At 40.5% G+C, this 16208-nt stretch overlaps 2 protein-coding genes across 2 annotated transcripts; both read left to right on the forward strand.

Moving 5' to 3' along the window:
* Window positions 1-1978: 1978 nt before the first annotated feature.
* Window positions 1979-4217, forward strand: LOC118215583 (ribonuclease P protein subunit p25-like protein). The gene has a single exon (XM_035396477.1). The coding sequence runs from the start codon at window positions 2889-2891 to the stop codon at window positions 3648-3650; it is 762 nt and encodes a 253-aa protein (XP_035252368.1). The 5' UTR covers window positions 1979-2888; the 3' UTR covers window positions 3651-4217.
* A 6080-nt stretch (window positions 4218-10297) lies between these two features.
* On the forward strand, window positions 10298-15396 carry LOC118214692 (cytochrome c oxidase subunit 5A, mitochondrial). The gene is made up of 5 exons (XM_035394826.1): window positions 10298-10454; window positions 12663-12779; window positions 13117-13238; window positions 13707-13835; window positions 14679-15396. The coding sequence occupies exons 1-4, from the start codon at window positions 10382-10384 to the stop codon at window positions 13818-13820; spliced, it is 426 nt and encodes a 141-aa protein (XP_035250717.1). The 5' UTR covers window positions 10298-10381; the 3' UTR covers window positions 13821-13835; window positions 14679-15396.
* The last annotated feature ends 812 nt before the right edge of the window (window positions 15397-16208 follow it).

Here is a 16208-nt window from a genome sequence, read left to right on the forward strand (position 1 = left end):
ACCTCCAGTTGCGGTTGGAGTAACAATTCCCCCAGACCAAAAATAAACACTAGGTCTGCCCCTTTAAACGATAACGCATTTTACATAATAATGTGACCAAAATAAGCTATGCGCAGAGGTGCCAGTTTCTAGAGCACTGTAAAAAGCACACGCACACATAAAGAACGAGGGCTCTGTGAAAGTCAAGAGCACAGCTATTAAAATAAGTGATGTAGGCACAGTTGAGCAAAGCGGTCCGACATGGAGGAGGTGTAAAAGGCTTTGGAATTACAGGTGTGATTTAAGATAAGAGCAGCTGCTCTAAAGACAATTTAAATCCACTTTGACTTTTGAAAAATCTCATCTTGAAGCGTTCAAAATCGGATATTTAGGAGTTATCGTTTAGTAAAAACCCGAATATACAGTTCATCTGCTGTTAGTGCAGAGATAAAACCATTGTTACCACTTGAGTCTTAGGACTGTTAAGGTTCTGTGTGGAGGACATTTTGGGCCATGGAAAAGTTGAAGGATGCTCTGTTCTGTTCATGTGATTATGTATTATGTGCACCCACATCCAGAGGGCTAAAGTTTTACAGTATGAGTTGACTCATCATCATCATCTTCAACGCCATCATCCTCATCTCTCCCCCCTTTCTCTCTTTCTTTTGCACCCTTTCTCTTACCCTGTCTCCTCGCTCACTCTCTATCTATCTGGCTCTCTGATGTTGGCTTGCAGGTTTCAGCTTATTCCTGGCAAGAATGACCCTCGGTTAGAAGAAACAGAGAACAAAAGCACCGATGCTTCTGCTAGGCTAGGCAGTGCGCTGGCCTCACACACAGTATCACTAAGCCCAGTCAAGCCCAACCGCTATCTGGGAAAATGGCTTTCATTTATAACAGCCTGCATTGACCCTGTGTGCGCCATACTGTATCTTTACTCTTCTCGGTTCTTCTTTCATTCCTGGAATAGATTCATTTTTACTGCCAGTCTATTAAATTTCATATGCATACGATTGTCAAATCTACCTGTCTAATAAACATATGCATGGGAATGGATTGAAAGATGGAAGAGTAATGCACCCTCTGATTGGTCCAGATTAGAATAGAATGCGGATGCATCGTCAGCTCTGTTTCTCAGCCCCATCCACAGCACCTTCACCCATTCCTCCAGCTGTCAGTCACAAGATGAAAACAAATTCACCTGTCATCTGAAAGCCAGGTTCCAGAACCCCCAGCTGTCACAGATAATGATGGGCATGGGTGACGGCGTGTCCATAATGCTACTGCCCAGGTGTCCAACCAGCTCCGTTCCCCGGAAGAAACAGAGAACTCGTAGTACGCTTCTCACTGACAATTCTGTTTGGGTGAAAAAACATGGATGTTGACAGATGCTGGAGCATTTTTTTTTTTTTTTGGAACAATGCGGCAAGGTGTCATTATGTGTTTTAATATTCACTTTCCTATTTCGGTTCTAGCAATTTGCTAGTAATTCCCATTTTACCCACAGCAGTAAACATTTTTTTTTGTCCAAAAGCCATGTATTCCCATTGTGCTTTTAGTTTAAATTGAAAAAAATGCCCATAAATTCCAAACTAAATCCAGTGCCATTTAGTGCCTTTCAGTTTTCACACTATGTTGCCTCAATCAAAGGATGCTTTCAGTTAAAATGACACTAATTTGATTCATTTTTTGCAAGCTGAAAACACATTTTAAGCCTCACTGCTTCCCTGTTCGAGAAATCAGGCTTAATCAGTCATGTACATTGAACACACGCTGTAAAACGTCCTCTAAAGAGATTGACAAAGTTGGGCGTGACTTGCACACTCTCTCTTAAAGCAACAGCCGCCCATTGTCTGCCAATGGCCGTGATTTATGAAAGGGACAGCATTCATCAAAGCAAAAAAACGACTGTGTCTTTGTGCCTTTAAGAGGGCTGTCTTTCGTTCCCCGCACCCCCCTTCTGTCTCCCTCAACCACACAGTCACTCCTCCTACAAGCATTTGTGAGGCAGTGACTGTCCCCTCTCCCACTTTGTGTGTGTGTGTGTGTGTGCTGCATACTTTTTCCAGCATCAATGAAGACAGGACACAGGGGGAAAAGCAGCACTTGTGAGCCTCCCGGTCCCAGGCGACCAATTCCCTGCAGCCTTCACTCCAGCGCAGAGTGAGGAAGAGGAGGCTGGCCTTCCCTCCTTCCCTCAGGTCTCTGAGGACCCAGCGGGGTGCCGACGGGAACGGGCACTGTGAACTGCAGTAACTGGACCATCCCGACATGATAGAAGACTTTTCATGGATACGCAGACCATGATCATCCCCTATTGCTCTAAGTTAGCTGGCAACTGGACAAAAGAGCACGCAGCAATTGGCAGAGAATCGTGCTCTTCCAAAAGAAAAGTTTTGGGACTGGCAGGACGGTCATACGCAATTGCTTTTTTTCTGGTAGTGTTTGTACCCTTTTGATTTTTTTTGCTCTTTTTTTGTTGTTGCCATTTTTCCCTTGAGAAAGGCATGTCCTTTAAACGCAGCAGGACTGAGAAGGTTGTGCCAGCTGACAGGATTCAGATGTCCCGTGCACCTCGCGCTGCTCAGCATAATCTCCTTCATTTCAGCGCCTCTATCTTTCGTTTAATGTAGCTGGACGTTATTTATGGGCAATCACTGAGGAGCGCAGAACACTGGTGGGATTCTGCAGGCACCAGACTTTAATTGGAAACGCATCCGCATTGGATTTCAACAACAGCAAATGGACTGAAAATCAGCATCCACTATGTGAGCTATTCAGAGGTCAGTATATGACTTTTGAGGGTCTTTGATTCCTGGATGGGAGCTGTTGGACACCAGACTCGAAGGTGCAGGTTAGAGCACCTATAAGACCACAGCGACTGACCTGAGGACTGCAAAGGAGCATCTATGGAGGTCAGGGTGACCCAGGATGCATTTCTTCCTTTCCGGGGGCAGATACATAGCGGACAGCCCTCTGCTGCATGCAGCGGCACTGCCGGTGGCGTGGATTTAGCCACACCACCCTTCCCCACCCCTACAGTCCCCCCTGCCCCTCCCAGACCGGGGCAGCAGGGTGGCTTCAGGAAGGTGTGCCGCACCGAGGAGGCCAGCCCATGCCCCTTCCCGGGGCTGGCGGCGGGCGTGCTGCAGATGCGGGTGAAGGAGGGCAGCAAGATCCGTAACCTGATGGGCTTTGCCATGGCCCGCATGCAGGTGGAGGGCGGGGAGGGCGGGCAGGGCGGGCGGGGTGCCGGAGGGGCGGCGAGGCAGATCGTTTTCGCAGGCTCCGGCCGCGCGGTCACAAAGACCATCACCTGCGCGGAGATCATGAAGCGTAAGGTGCAGGGGCTGCACCAGGTCACCAAGCTGCACTACAAGGGCGTGCAGGAGGTGTGGGAGAGCCAGGAGGGCGGAGCCTCCGAAATGACCGTGCACAGGACCGTCCCGTCCATCAGCATACTCCTCTCCAAAGACCCACTGGACCCCCAGGAGCCCGGCTACCAGCCCCCCGCGGCCGTCAGCGCTCTCTGGGAGGCACCGTCCCAGGAGGAGAAGGAAGGAAGAGAGCTCCCCCTGACCGCAAACAAGAGGCCCTATCATCCCTCAACCCATCCCAGCCAGACTGACACTAAAAGAGTCTGTTTAATGGACAGGTCTCATCAGTGCTGACAAACCTGTTTTCTTAGGGACAATACAGGACAGGGATGAGTACTGTTCACTATGTGCCACGCACAGGAAAAACTTACTTTGGGACTTTGAGACAGAGTGATACTCATTCTGATAACAGCCAGAGTTAATCTCCAGAGGTTGATCTAAGTGAGAACTGAATGCTTATCTGTAAATTTATTGCATATATTACATAAGGAAATAAGGGATAATACTTTCACCAGTTTGTGAGGATTGTAAGGATACAAGCACACACAAGAAAGACTGAAGTTCAGTTTATTGCTTGAATGCCATTTGAATGTTACAGGACACAAAGCATTTCCATTGTTTTAGAGGTATAGAACTTTAGCGGATGGTAAGTGACCATATTTCTACAGATCTTCTGCGTTAAACCATTTGTTTAAACTTTTTATTAAATTGGTTTTATTCAAATACACGGTAAGTTGTGAATACTATGATTGATGCTATAATTTAAGACAAAAGCTTATGTACATATTGCTCTGATATACTGAGACAAACACATCCTAATAAGTGGTCCATATGTTCCATTAAAGTAATATATTCATTGGATATATTGAACACATTTGTTTCTTATGATTTTCTTCTCTTAGGGGCAGCATTAAAGACAGGGTATAAATCCTGATTGAAAAGGAATCATGCAATTCTTATCTTTTGATGAAATTGAGGAGAAAGAGATTTGTCCTCCAGAAAAAGAAGGCTGCTGTAATGGCATCCCATCTGATAAAACTACACTTCCCAGAGCGAATTTAGACAGAAACACCAGCAGGCAGCTGAGCGTGGGCGCTGATTATCATTAAGATTGCACGGGCGCATGGCGAGGTGCACTTTGAATGAAGAACAGGAATAACAGTACAGTGTGTCGCCAAATGCCTGCCTTCTGAGGGAAACTGTGGAAGTGCCCAAACTGAGCTGCGGAACTGCCTGACCTCCACTCGGGCTGCCCACTGATGTGGAGCTCACAATAAATTGCCCATGTCAGGCAAGCTAAAGGACTAGTGGGGTTAATAGTGCAGTGAACTATTGATCACAAGGTGGGTCAGAGTTAATATCTGTGTTAAGGGTACAAGTCCCGTAAAATTACTCCCGGGGAGTCTTGATATGGTAAGTTGCTCCCTGAATGATTGCATTTTATTGATTATGAATGGAGCGTTGATCTCTCCAGCTCTACAATCTGAAACATGCATACCTGACAATATCTTCCAGACTGGATTTGATTTTGAAGTATAAAGTAACAGTAATATTTCTTCTATGACACACACACAAAAACAGAGGATATAGAGTATGTTTTCTCATGTGCTGAATTAAACTCTTTCTGAAACTGATTATATATATATTATTATGAATTTTATATATAATATATACAATATGTAAAAATATAAAACATTCTGTTTGGGCAGCACCTTCAATTTTCTGTTATCTTTTGAGAATCCAGCCATAAGCTTACATAATCTTAGGGTGAACCTACATTTCCTGTGTAATTAACAAGTCGAAATCATAATTTTCATTAATGCCTTTTACAAGACTATGGTTCTCCTTAGCCCATTACCACCCACTGCAGACCTAATAATTAACTTTCTTCCCTCAAGGTTTCAAACAAATCAAACAAAGTAGTACAGAAAGAAAATAAAAATGCTGCAGACACAATAAGCCGCAGACATTGGGAAGGGTCATTGAGGTTATCAGCTTGCGAATGGAGTTAACAGCTTGTGATGTGTAGCCTGAGGTGCTGTCATCGATGCAGGTCACATATGCATGGCTAGCTAAATCCAGTATCGACCTGCATCCTTTATCAAGCATTGCATATTCTGGGCCAACTGTAAACTGCAGCGTGGGTAATTAAGGATGACTCAATAACCTATCCGAGTGAATGAAAAGATAAAAAACAGCGGCAAAGGCATTAGCCAAAGGCCTGGCTTTCTCTGATTGGAAATAGGAGCAATCAAAAGCAGAGCGGAAAAGCCATGGAGGAGCACAGGTTTAAGCATGAGGCAACAACAATACAAGTTTGCCATTAGTCTGTAAAATTTTTGGGTTTTAAAAAAAAATATTTTGCAATGTGTTGATGGAACACGGATTAGTTTAAAGAGGGATCACATGTGTGTTTCTGTGCCTGGGTGTATATATTAATTTGTGTACGTGTGTATGTATCCTGGGTTCAAATGAACAGTACGAAAACAAATATGCGGTAAAAAAGCTCCGCTCCTGGTGAATGACTACGGAATGCTTCTGCTCGACAAGCATGCCGTCAGTCATGCAATGTCGCTCCAGATGGGGATATCGGGATGTAGGCTTTGTCTGAAAAACCAGGTTTACACAAATATGGACCTGGCCCTCTTTCAATAAAGGTGTACAACCTGATTAATTCCAGTGACAATATGAAGCATTCCTCTATGACATCACTCTATGCTTTTTACTTCACTCTTATAACATACTGTTATCATAAAATATAACATTTCCCATTATCTTGTCTTTGATCAGTGTTTATTTTAAAATTATGCTGAATATTATTCTCATTTCCAAGCTTGTGATTCTCTTACCACATAACCATTTTCAATAGGAGGGACAAATAATCACACTTCAGGGACACACCTTTTTATATTAGATACATTTATTTTAAGTCTTATTGTCTTTTGACCAATAAACCACCAACATCGCAAAGAGTGGGGAAAGTGTTCACTTTGTGTACTATTATTATTATTTTCAGAACACAATTTTCCTGTTTTCTGCACCGTTGCAGATGAAGACAAGGTCTCTCATTTGGTTTGAGACTTGCTATCTCACCCGCCAGATGGCTCTGTCTTTTCTTATCTTGATGAGTGGGCACTGCCTCCATTTTTAAAACTGCCCTTATCTAGAAATCCTTCAAATCTAATATTTATTCATTCAATGTTTTCTGCCAGGGCTATTTGAATTACGCACTTTCCCTTTAATTTTGTCCTCACTCTAAGTCAGATTTTTTGACGGTCCTTAAAGCATGCTCATGGTCTTGTTTCTAGGAGGGAGGGAGACTATTATTATCTGATAATTGGCTGGACCGAGAGGCATTAAGTTGGGAACATTTTAAGGACAAATCGATGATTGTGAAACTGAATGGAATATTAGAGGTGAACAATTTCAAGTTCAAAATGAATCTGGTGGCATCTCTTTGTTTATATTTTCAGAAGCAACACATTTTATAGAGCACTGAAACCACATTTTTCAAAACATCTTTAAAGATCTACATACATTAAACGAGACCCATTTGCATTCAGGAAACATGCTTCAAACACACATACCATCAATTTGGTTACAATGGATTATTGTAAAATAAATGGTTGGTGATAACATGAATTATGCCATGACCACAAAAAAAGAATGTCACATTATTGTTTCAATAGATGGAATTTTAACTTTGCATTTGAATGTGTAATTGCAGTAAATGGCTATTTCTTTACATCTGCAAACCAGGGGTTTTCAGGCATTAAATATTCAGTTAAATTAAATTCTATATGTATATCACAAAACCAGGCCTGAACCTCCAAATATCAATCAATTGAGGTAATTTATAAAAGCTTCCTACTAGGAACACAAAACCATAAAATTGACAGACAATATCATAATGATTGAGGTACCATTAAAAGTTATTTTCATGATGGGTATGTGTTCCATCAAATCTCTCAGAGAACTAAAAGGGGCAAGATTAAAAACAATGAGATGGTCACAGTCTAAATTTTATTTTATTTTTTAAAAGCTTTAAAATTACATTTTACATGATCTGATGTCCAACTGGAAGATTTGGTTTGATTTTTTTAATACGTCACTGGGTTTATGGGGAATAAAGAGCAATTGATTATGTGGACAGTGTCGACATCACTTCCTGAAAATAGTACTTGAAGTTAGCTTATGAGCTTAAGCTTATACTGCCGCCTTGTGGAACAAACAAACAGTTCAAATCTTTTTTTTTTTTAAACCAGAATGAAGTTTGTAGCTGATCACCAGGATGAAGACCTAGCCTTTTGGAGGAGTGTTCTCTGGTCAGATGAAACAAAAATTTAATTTATTTTAATTTAATTTAATTTTAAAATTTGAACTGTTAATGATCAGCGCTATGTATGGAGGAAAAAGGGTGAGGCTTTTAATCTGAAGAACACCATCCCAACTCTGAAGCATGGGGGTGGCAGCATCATGTTGTGGGGGTGTTTTGATGGAAAAGCAACTGGTGCACTTCAGAAAATAGATGGCATCATGAGGAAGAAAGATTATCTAGAAATACTGAAGCAACACCTCAAGACATCAGCTATAAAGTTAAAACTTGGCCGCAAACTCTGTCTTCCAGTAGGACAATGATCCTAAGCATACCTCCAAGTTGTAATAAAATGGCTTAAAGACAACAAAGTGAAAGTATTGGAGTGGCCATCACAAAGCCCTGACCTGAATCCCACAGAAAATTTGTGGACTGAACTGAAAAAGCGTGTCCGAGCAAGGAGGACCACAAACCTGAGTTACACCAGCTCTGTCAGGAGGAATGGGCAAAAATTCTGGCAAAGTATTGTGAGAAACTTGTGGAAGGTTACCCCAAGCATTTGATTCAAGTTAAGCAATTAAAAGGCAATGCCACCAAATACTAACAAAGTGTATTTAAATTTTTGACCCACTGGAATTATGATATAGTAAATTAAACCTGAAATAAATATATCTCTAATTGATTGTTCTAAAATTACCTCTGATGTGAACAAAGTAGATGCCCTATTTGACTTGCCAAAAGAAATGTGTACATAGAAAGTTGTAAGTAAATAGGTATTAAAGTTGTAAGAAATATAGCAAAGAAGAAGGTGTTAGGCTCGGATATATCATATATATTATTTCATACCTGCCGCTTCACTGTAATCAGGGGAACTGGTTTCTCTCTAGTTGCATTGAGTTCTTCCTGTACTTGCAATTTCTCACAGGAAATAACATTCTTGCCACACCGTTTGCTTGGCCCTGCACATCCAAGCTTTTTTCTTTTCCCAGAAAAGGGGCAGTGCTTAGGCATTTTCAACTTAGCTTGCCTTACCCGCATAAAAGTGGCAAGACCATCATTTATATATTAAATGTAGAAAGAATTTCACTGGACTTAAAGTTTTTATTACCTAACGAACACCCAGTTAGCCCCGACCACTAAAAACCTGACATTTAACCAAGGAAGAAAGCCAATTTTGGCACAGACGTTTATCCTTTTTTTTTTTTTTGCAAGAATCATTTTTAAATGTTTCTTGGCCGTTTGTGAATGCAAATACGTATTAGAACAACACATCAGCAAAGAATTGACAGATTTTAGTGTCAGTTACATAAGATTTCACTCACACATTTTAATTACCACTCCACGTCCCTCCCTCCCTTTAATTGCCCACTTTGCAAAATGATTGGATAGACTTCCAATAATTAATTTAATTGTAATTAAAGCCAAAGGAGGCTATTTTGAGGAAAGGCATTTCTAAGATTACTTTTACATAAAACTCATCTTTTTGTGTTATTGTACGTAAAAATGGAAAAAAATGTTTGTACTTTGGTTTGTTATTCAATAAATGTGAATATATTAACTGAATTGTTCCCTACATAAAGTCTCAAAGGCTGCCACAGGTACAGGCTCGCTTGTCTTGACTGATGTTGTAACTGCTCATAGCAACAGCAGAATTAATTCTGAAATGTACAAAAGCATCTTATCTGTGGAAGTTTAAGCAAATGCCTCCAAACCCATTGAACAGCACTTCATCCTAAAGCAAGACAATGATCCCAAACATACTTTTAAAGCAACAAAAGAGTTTTTCAAAGCTAGAAACTGGAAAATTCTTTACTTGCTAAGTCATTCCACCCTGGTCTGAAGATGCAGCTCTTCAGACTGTATCTAGACTATCACTGCTCTGCAGGGCACTGACAATCTAGGATCGCTCTTACTATTTGTATCCTTCAATCTTGTTCTTCCAGCACTTTCATGTTACATCTCTTGTATCATTATCTTGATGTTGTAGCTCGTCATCATGCCTCCTTGTATGCTAACTTAACATAACTTTCTGACCTAGCCTATGCTTACTGTGTGAACTGGACTTGATGTTCATGGGTATGGATAACTGATACATTAAGAGATTGTACCTTATTGTTCCAATGACCGTCGGTATGAACTTATTGTATGTCGCTTTGGATAAAAGCGTCTGCCAAATAAATGTAATGTACTTTCATTTACATAACATGAATATGACCCAAATATTATGGTGCCTTGAAATGAGTGGGCTATGTATAAATGTTCTGAATGTTCTGTAATTTCATCATGGTGAAACCAGTGCAAATAAAAAATACCCTTAAATAAAAGCTGCGAAAATGTACTTTAGCCCCATGTGAATTGTTTAATTTGTTAATTCGGCAGAGTATATACATATATATATATATATATATATATATATATATATATACTTAGAGAGAGAGAGAGAGAGCACGTGAGCAACTTGACTTTTTACATTAAAACATTTTTATTCAGATTGCAGATGCACTTCCCTTTGAATTTACTAATGAAAAATATTTAGAATTAGGCTCAATAGTGTTTACCATCGTATGACTGCGAAAAATCAAAAATCCCAAATGTGACGTATGGGCGGAAATGCTTTGCGCAGACGCAGTTTTGCCTTTCCTTTGCAGTGCCCTTCTCTACCATTTCGGCTAGCGTTTCCTCCTCAGTGTCTCTCCCGCCGGCCCACACAATGTTCAGAGCTGCAGTCCAACTTTCAGTCTCCGGGGTTCGGAGTTTGGCACGATCTCGACCTTCATATACAGGTATAGTTGATCTGTAAAGACATGGTTGTGGATTTTTGTTGTTCATAGTTAAAATGAAAAGTCCCGGCTGGCTTTATTGTAACAGGAACTGTAGCCTGTGTATGCTATCCAGCTAAGGGTCACTCTCACATGGAGAATGCGGACCATATGAGAACGAGACATTTAGCTAGCAAGCTATCAGACTTTGCGTTGTGAATGTACAGATAGCTTGACAGGTGACAAGAAACCGTTTGTTACGTTGGTTATAGACATTGAACCCGAGTATGTAGCTATTTGTGACCTAGCTAGCGGTAGCTACGTGAAAGAGTTAGCTAGTTAACATTCTAGCTAGCTAGCCTAGCAGGGGTGTCCTATCTTATCCGAAAAGGGCCGGTGTGGGTGCAGGTGATTTGTTTTAGCCCAGCACTAAGGCCCCTGGATCTAGTAGACTAGTCAATCTTTTATTGAAGATCGCAAATTGTTAGTTAATTAGCTAGCTGAATCAAGTGTCACAGTGCAGGGATAAAACAAAGACCTGAATCCACACTGGCCCCTAATATAATAGACACCCCTGCTCTAGACTATACAGCATTGTGTGTATTCATTAACCGGCGGTCTAGCTTCTACCCTCATATAGCGTTAGCTGCCTGAGTCCTTCGGTAACAGCTTACCTACATGTTCAATGTTTCAGCGATTGCTAAGTTAGCTAGCGACTTAACATTGCGCAAGTGGGCTGCAGCTAGCTAACGTTAGCTAATCAGATGAATCTTTCCTTTTTGTTAGGTCTTTTTTAAAGGTTACTTTTTTACATGTGTGCTTCTCTTACTGTACCTTGCATACCTGGCACAATTCAAACACTGTCTTGATTACAGTAGTTCACCTTTTTAGCCGCGCCAAAGCCGGCTTATTGGAGCATGCTCTGCTTTTGAGTTCGTTAGCACTGGCGCTAGCAGCTAGCTAGTGTGTCTTTTGGAAGTGACATAGCTGACTAGCTGGCTGTCACGTATCACCTACATGTAGCTACCGGTTTTTTTAAATACGGGCGTATAGCTGGTATGACTGGTGACGACTTTCGATTGTATGTGTTTCATAGAGCCAGACTTAAAAGCTTTTCGTGCATTTCAACGGAGCACACCAGTTCATGTGTCCTTGTAATGACCCACAAACACTGAGGCTTTGTGGCCTAGTTAAGCTACTTGACGAATGATGCTAAATCGTAACACGGTATCGTAGTGTGCTAACAAATGGTTTGATTCTGTGGTCAGGTCAAAATGTGTTAATTGTCAATCGTTAAATCGCAAACAGCTTGGCAGCGCTGAGCTGAACCCTCCGTGGTGATGGTTACATATGCTAACCGGGTTAGTCTAGTATATGAAGGTAACTGGCTTCTGTTTTGCGTCAAGATTCGGTTGAAAAATATGTGCGTCTAGCAAGCTAATCGTGTGTACACTACTAGTGTCATTGACTTTATGTAGGAAAATAATAAAGATTGTTAATTAGGGGATCTCGCAGTTGCATTCGCTGATTCTCTATTACTGTTACCTGAAATGACCCTGTGAGGCAACGCTAGCTTGCAAGACTTCAGAGGGTTAACTACATTGAACGAACAACGTCAGATTCCATTGGAGGCTTGAATTCGAACGTCAGTCATACGGTTTTTTTTTAGCACATTGGAGTACGGTCTGATGAGAAGTTACCTGTTTGTTTTTCTGTGCTACCGTGACTGGTAGCTTTCTGAGTAGCTAGCTTGTCACGTGGGAATTCATGGCTGCCAGCCAGCTGAAATACGGAACTGCTTATTTTAGCTGTATTGAAGACAACGGTTTTAATCAAATCTGTTATCATTTTGTTCATAATGACGTCATGTGTTTGTTTAGTTTGCTTAATCATACCTGGCTGTGTTTTCTGTTTTAGGGAAATAGGCTAAATTTACCACAGTAAAACTAGCTAGAGTCTGTGCCTGTTGTCAATTATCGTTGGACTCTCGGTTTTGGAGTGAATTGAGCAGATTTGGGGAAATTTAACAGGCTTGAAGTGAAGTTGATCAACAGTATTCTATATCAACTGAGGAGTATGTAGTTGCTGCTGAACCATTAAAGAAGGCTTGCAAAGAGAATTGCTACAGCTGCTTAAGACGTGAATGAGAATGAAAGGTAGTCTGAATGTTGCTGAGTGAAAATTGGCAAGACTGAATCTTATTGTAGATTTCTTTCCCCTTTATTTTTTCAGCTCCATTGGCATCCCGCTGTTATTCTCATGGCAAGCAAGAGACGGACGAAGAGTTTGATGCCCGCTGGGTCACCTATTTCAACAAGCCGGACATTGATGCCTGGGAGCTAAGGAAAGGTGTGTGGAGGGTACAAGGGTCTAGAGACAATGGTACAGTCTGATGCTATGCCATGATACTTCCTTTAATATTTCCTCTTCCTCTGACAAGATTTTGTTGAGGCAGAGGAAAAGCCAGATTGGTACTCATGCCCAGTGCAGGAATATGGTACAAACATTACCGAATTAGGGCATGATTTGGTGCCTTTGTGTAAATAGTAATGACACCACAAAATAAGGAATATTTGACCCATTTTTAGTTTTTGTCGTTTTTTTGCTATAAGAATGTGGTGATGCTGATGCCCCTAAATATACCAACAGCTGTACGTTGTCTGTTTCCATCTTGCAACACTTTCAGGCATGAATACTCTGATTGGTTATGACCTGGTACCAGAACCAAAGATCATTGACGCAGCTTTGCGAGCTTGTCGGAGGTTAAATGACCTGGCCAGTGCTGTCCGTATCCTCGAGGCAGTCAAGGTGAGTGAGGTGGCCCCAAGAGTATACAGCTGGCTTTTGTTGGCATCATTTTTATCAAATTTTATTCAGATTACTTATATTGTGTCTTCTATAAAGCACTTTTGCTGTTTTGTGAATGTTTAATCTGCGCAACATGAGTGTTTTAATGATTGTATCTCAAACACTTAACCCAGGTTTTGATCTGGGGTGTACTTCATATTATAGGGAATAACAGAAAGCTGTCGTCTGCCTACGTTAAGTCAAAGAAACAGTGGTTCCATCTGTTTTTTAACACCATTGTTTGTATTTGGGATTATTTCTTTTCTGGAGAACTGGCTCATTTTAACCTTTACATTTTCATGTGAAATTACATTGCTGTTAATAAAATCCTGAAACGATCACAATGCACAAACACACATGTTGCTGACTATACAAATTGTGGTGGTTAAGTCAGATGTTTTTCACTTTTCCATTCGTGTCTTGTTGCAGAATAAGGCTGGCCCTCACAAAGATATATACCCGTACTTGATTCAAGAACTGCGGCCCACTCTGGATGAACTGGGCGTCCCCACACCCGAAGAGCTTGGCATTGACAAAGTATAGACCCCAACACATTGGGTGGGTACAGCCAGGGCTTTATTGTATTATTCATTGTATTACATGACGGTCCTATTCCTCACTGTGACAGTTGTTTTTCTATGTTGTTGATGCTGCTCCACTATGTAGTACAGTTTGACAGCAGTGCTCCAGTGCAGTGTAAATATGTTGTTTTTTGGGGTTTTTTTGCTTTGTTTTTAAAGAAAAGCACTCAATAATGGCATTGCTTGTATGTGCAACTAACCCATCCCATACACACCAAATTTGCCTCAACAACCCAAAAAATCCACCATATTGCATTTTCCACCATATTGAATTATATGAAAAACATTTCAATTACTACTCCTACAACTGTTACTGATTCACACAAAATCTTATGGGTTACTCAGGTCTTACTTTTCTTGTGGCTTCGCCAAAGAATGGGGAAACGAGGAGCTAAAGAACAGGCATGGCTTAGCACAGAAATGCCTATAAATCTCTAATGGTTTTACCTAAAGGGGTGCAATGTGGTAGACTAATCCTAAAGTACTGGCACTATCGAACTCCGTATTAAAAATAATACATTTAAAAATCACAGTGCACCACATTTATCTGAAAGTTGATGTAGTGGTACATCCGATCAGCTGGGGCAGCCACTGCTGCAGGTGCTTGGACCCTGAGAATTGCTGCTTGCTGCTATATCATAGCTTTTAACTTTGCACCACTTCTTATTCTTCAGCTGTAGGAAAAAAATGCTTTCTAATTTACAATGTGTAAAGTCCAAGGTGCACTGTTTGCACAGTGGTACTGTTAACTGTACACGGGCACAAGTTTGAATCTGCGGCAGAACTCAAATCTAATTTTATTCCTCTTGTTTCCCCTCAGGTCTTCCAGAGGACTTCTGTTGCTGTGACGTCGATGTGACATTGTAGTTGCCCAATGCACTTGAAGTCTCAGCCTTGTATACATATATTTCTGTGATATTTAATTTGGCCTTTGTTTTGTCCTGTTGTGTATAAATATTGATGGACCTAATAAAGGGGAAAATATCTTTAAGGAATGCTTATAGTTATCAGTTATTTCAAATCTTCATTTTGCATTTTACAAAAGAAATAATGTGTACCTTCCAATGTCTAGTTTCTGAGCAAAAACAATTGTATTGACTGCTATTGTACATTATATATTAATTTGGCTCTTGTGTTTGTGATATGACAAATAAATGGTGTGATGTTGGGAGTACCAACATCACTATGTTGTGAGGAAGTCCATGAAAAGGTAGGTACTTGTTTTGTTTCTCTGATTTGACCAGAAGTCAGAAAGACCATATTAGTGTGATCCTGCCAGGACCTGGGCATGACGCTTAGATCAATGTATTTTATTCAACTAATCGTACTGGGCTCAAACACTTGTCACGTGCTTCATTGCTGCAAATGCTCTGGATGACGCTGTCAAATTTGTAATGTATTGCAGCGTTGCATGACCACTTTGGTGAATGGGATTTACCTTCTACTTCAGTTTCAAGCTGTATGTGTGCCTATGCCTTTGTGTGTATTGGGTACATTCTGTGACAAATCAAATTGATTAAAGCTGTGCAAAAATGCCACTATCAGTGTAGATACCTTTGGACCATAGAGATAATAAAACCAGTTCAGTTTTATTATGAAGGGTAAGAATGTTCTGTTTTTCTTGAGGAGTTCTATGTGTAATGTATAGTAGATTGTCCTGCATATATGTTAGCGAGGTATGTTATCTAGAGCAGTAACTGAGTTACTCAAAATTAGCATTATGTAATGGGAAAAGGGGCTGAATACATATATATTTGGGATTATACCTTTTTACGGAAATATCTAATTTTATATATTTTGCCTTCAAATGTATATAGATGTATGAGCTGTAATGAAACATAATTGTATAGGAAAGTATTTAACAACATTCAATATTGATGGTGAACCAAGGCTGAGTGTTAAATTACCTGCTTGCACATCTCCACGGTACTGCAGTTCGTTACATGAATTTCCTGTTAATACCCAGTTGTATAAATGGGTAATTTGTAAAATATAAATGTTGTTCTAGGTATTGTTTATCCCACACTGATGTATTGGTGGATGGTGTTCTTCAGAATATTTCTGAGCTTAGGAACAGGAAACCTGAAATAACATTTATGGCTGTAACTAAAAAAAAAAAAAAAGCTGCATGTACAACTGGAATGCAATTGTGTTTTTAAACGTTTTATGGGTGGGATACGTTGAAATTTTTTTCTGAAAGTATGCTTTAGAGAGTGTTGTGTAGAAACATTTATGCTTTTTGATGCTGATATTAAATACTGACATAAGTGATTACCACTGCTTACACTGCATAGACGATTAGCTGTGTTATTGTTGATGACTGCGTGTTTGGTTCAGTGCCTTCAGCAAG

This window comes from Anguilla anguilla, chromosome 16 (assembly GCF_013347855.1).
Source record: "Anguilla anguilla isolate fAngAng1 chromosome 16, fAngAng1.pri, whole genome shotgun sequence".
Taxonomy (NCBI): domain Eukaryota; kingdom Metazoa; phylum Chordata; class Actinopteri; order Anguilliformes; family Anguillidae; genus Anguilla; species Anguilla anguilla.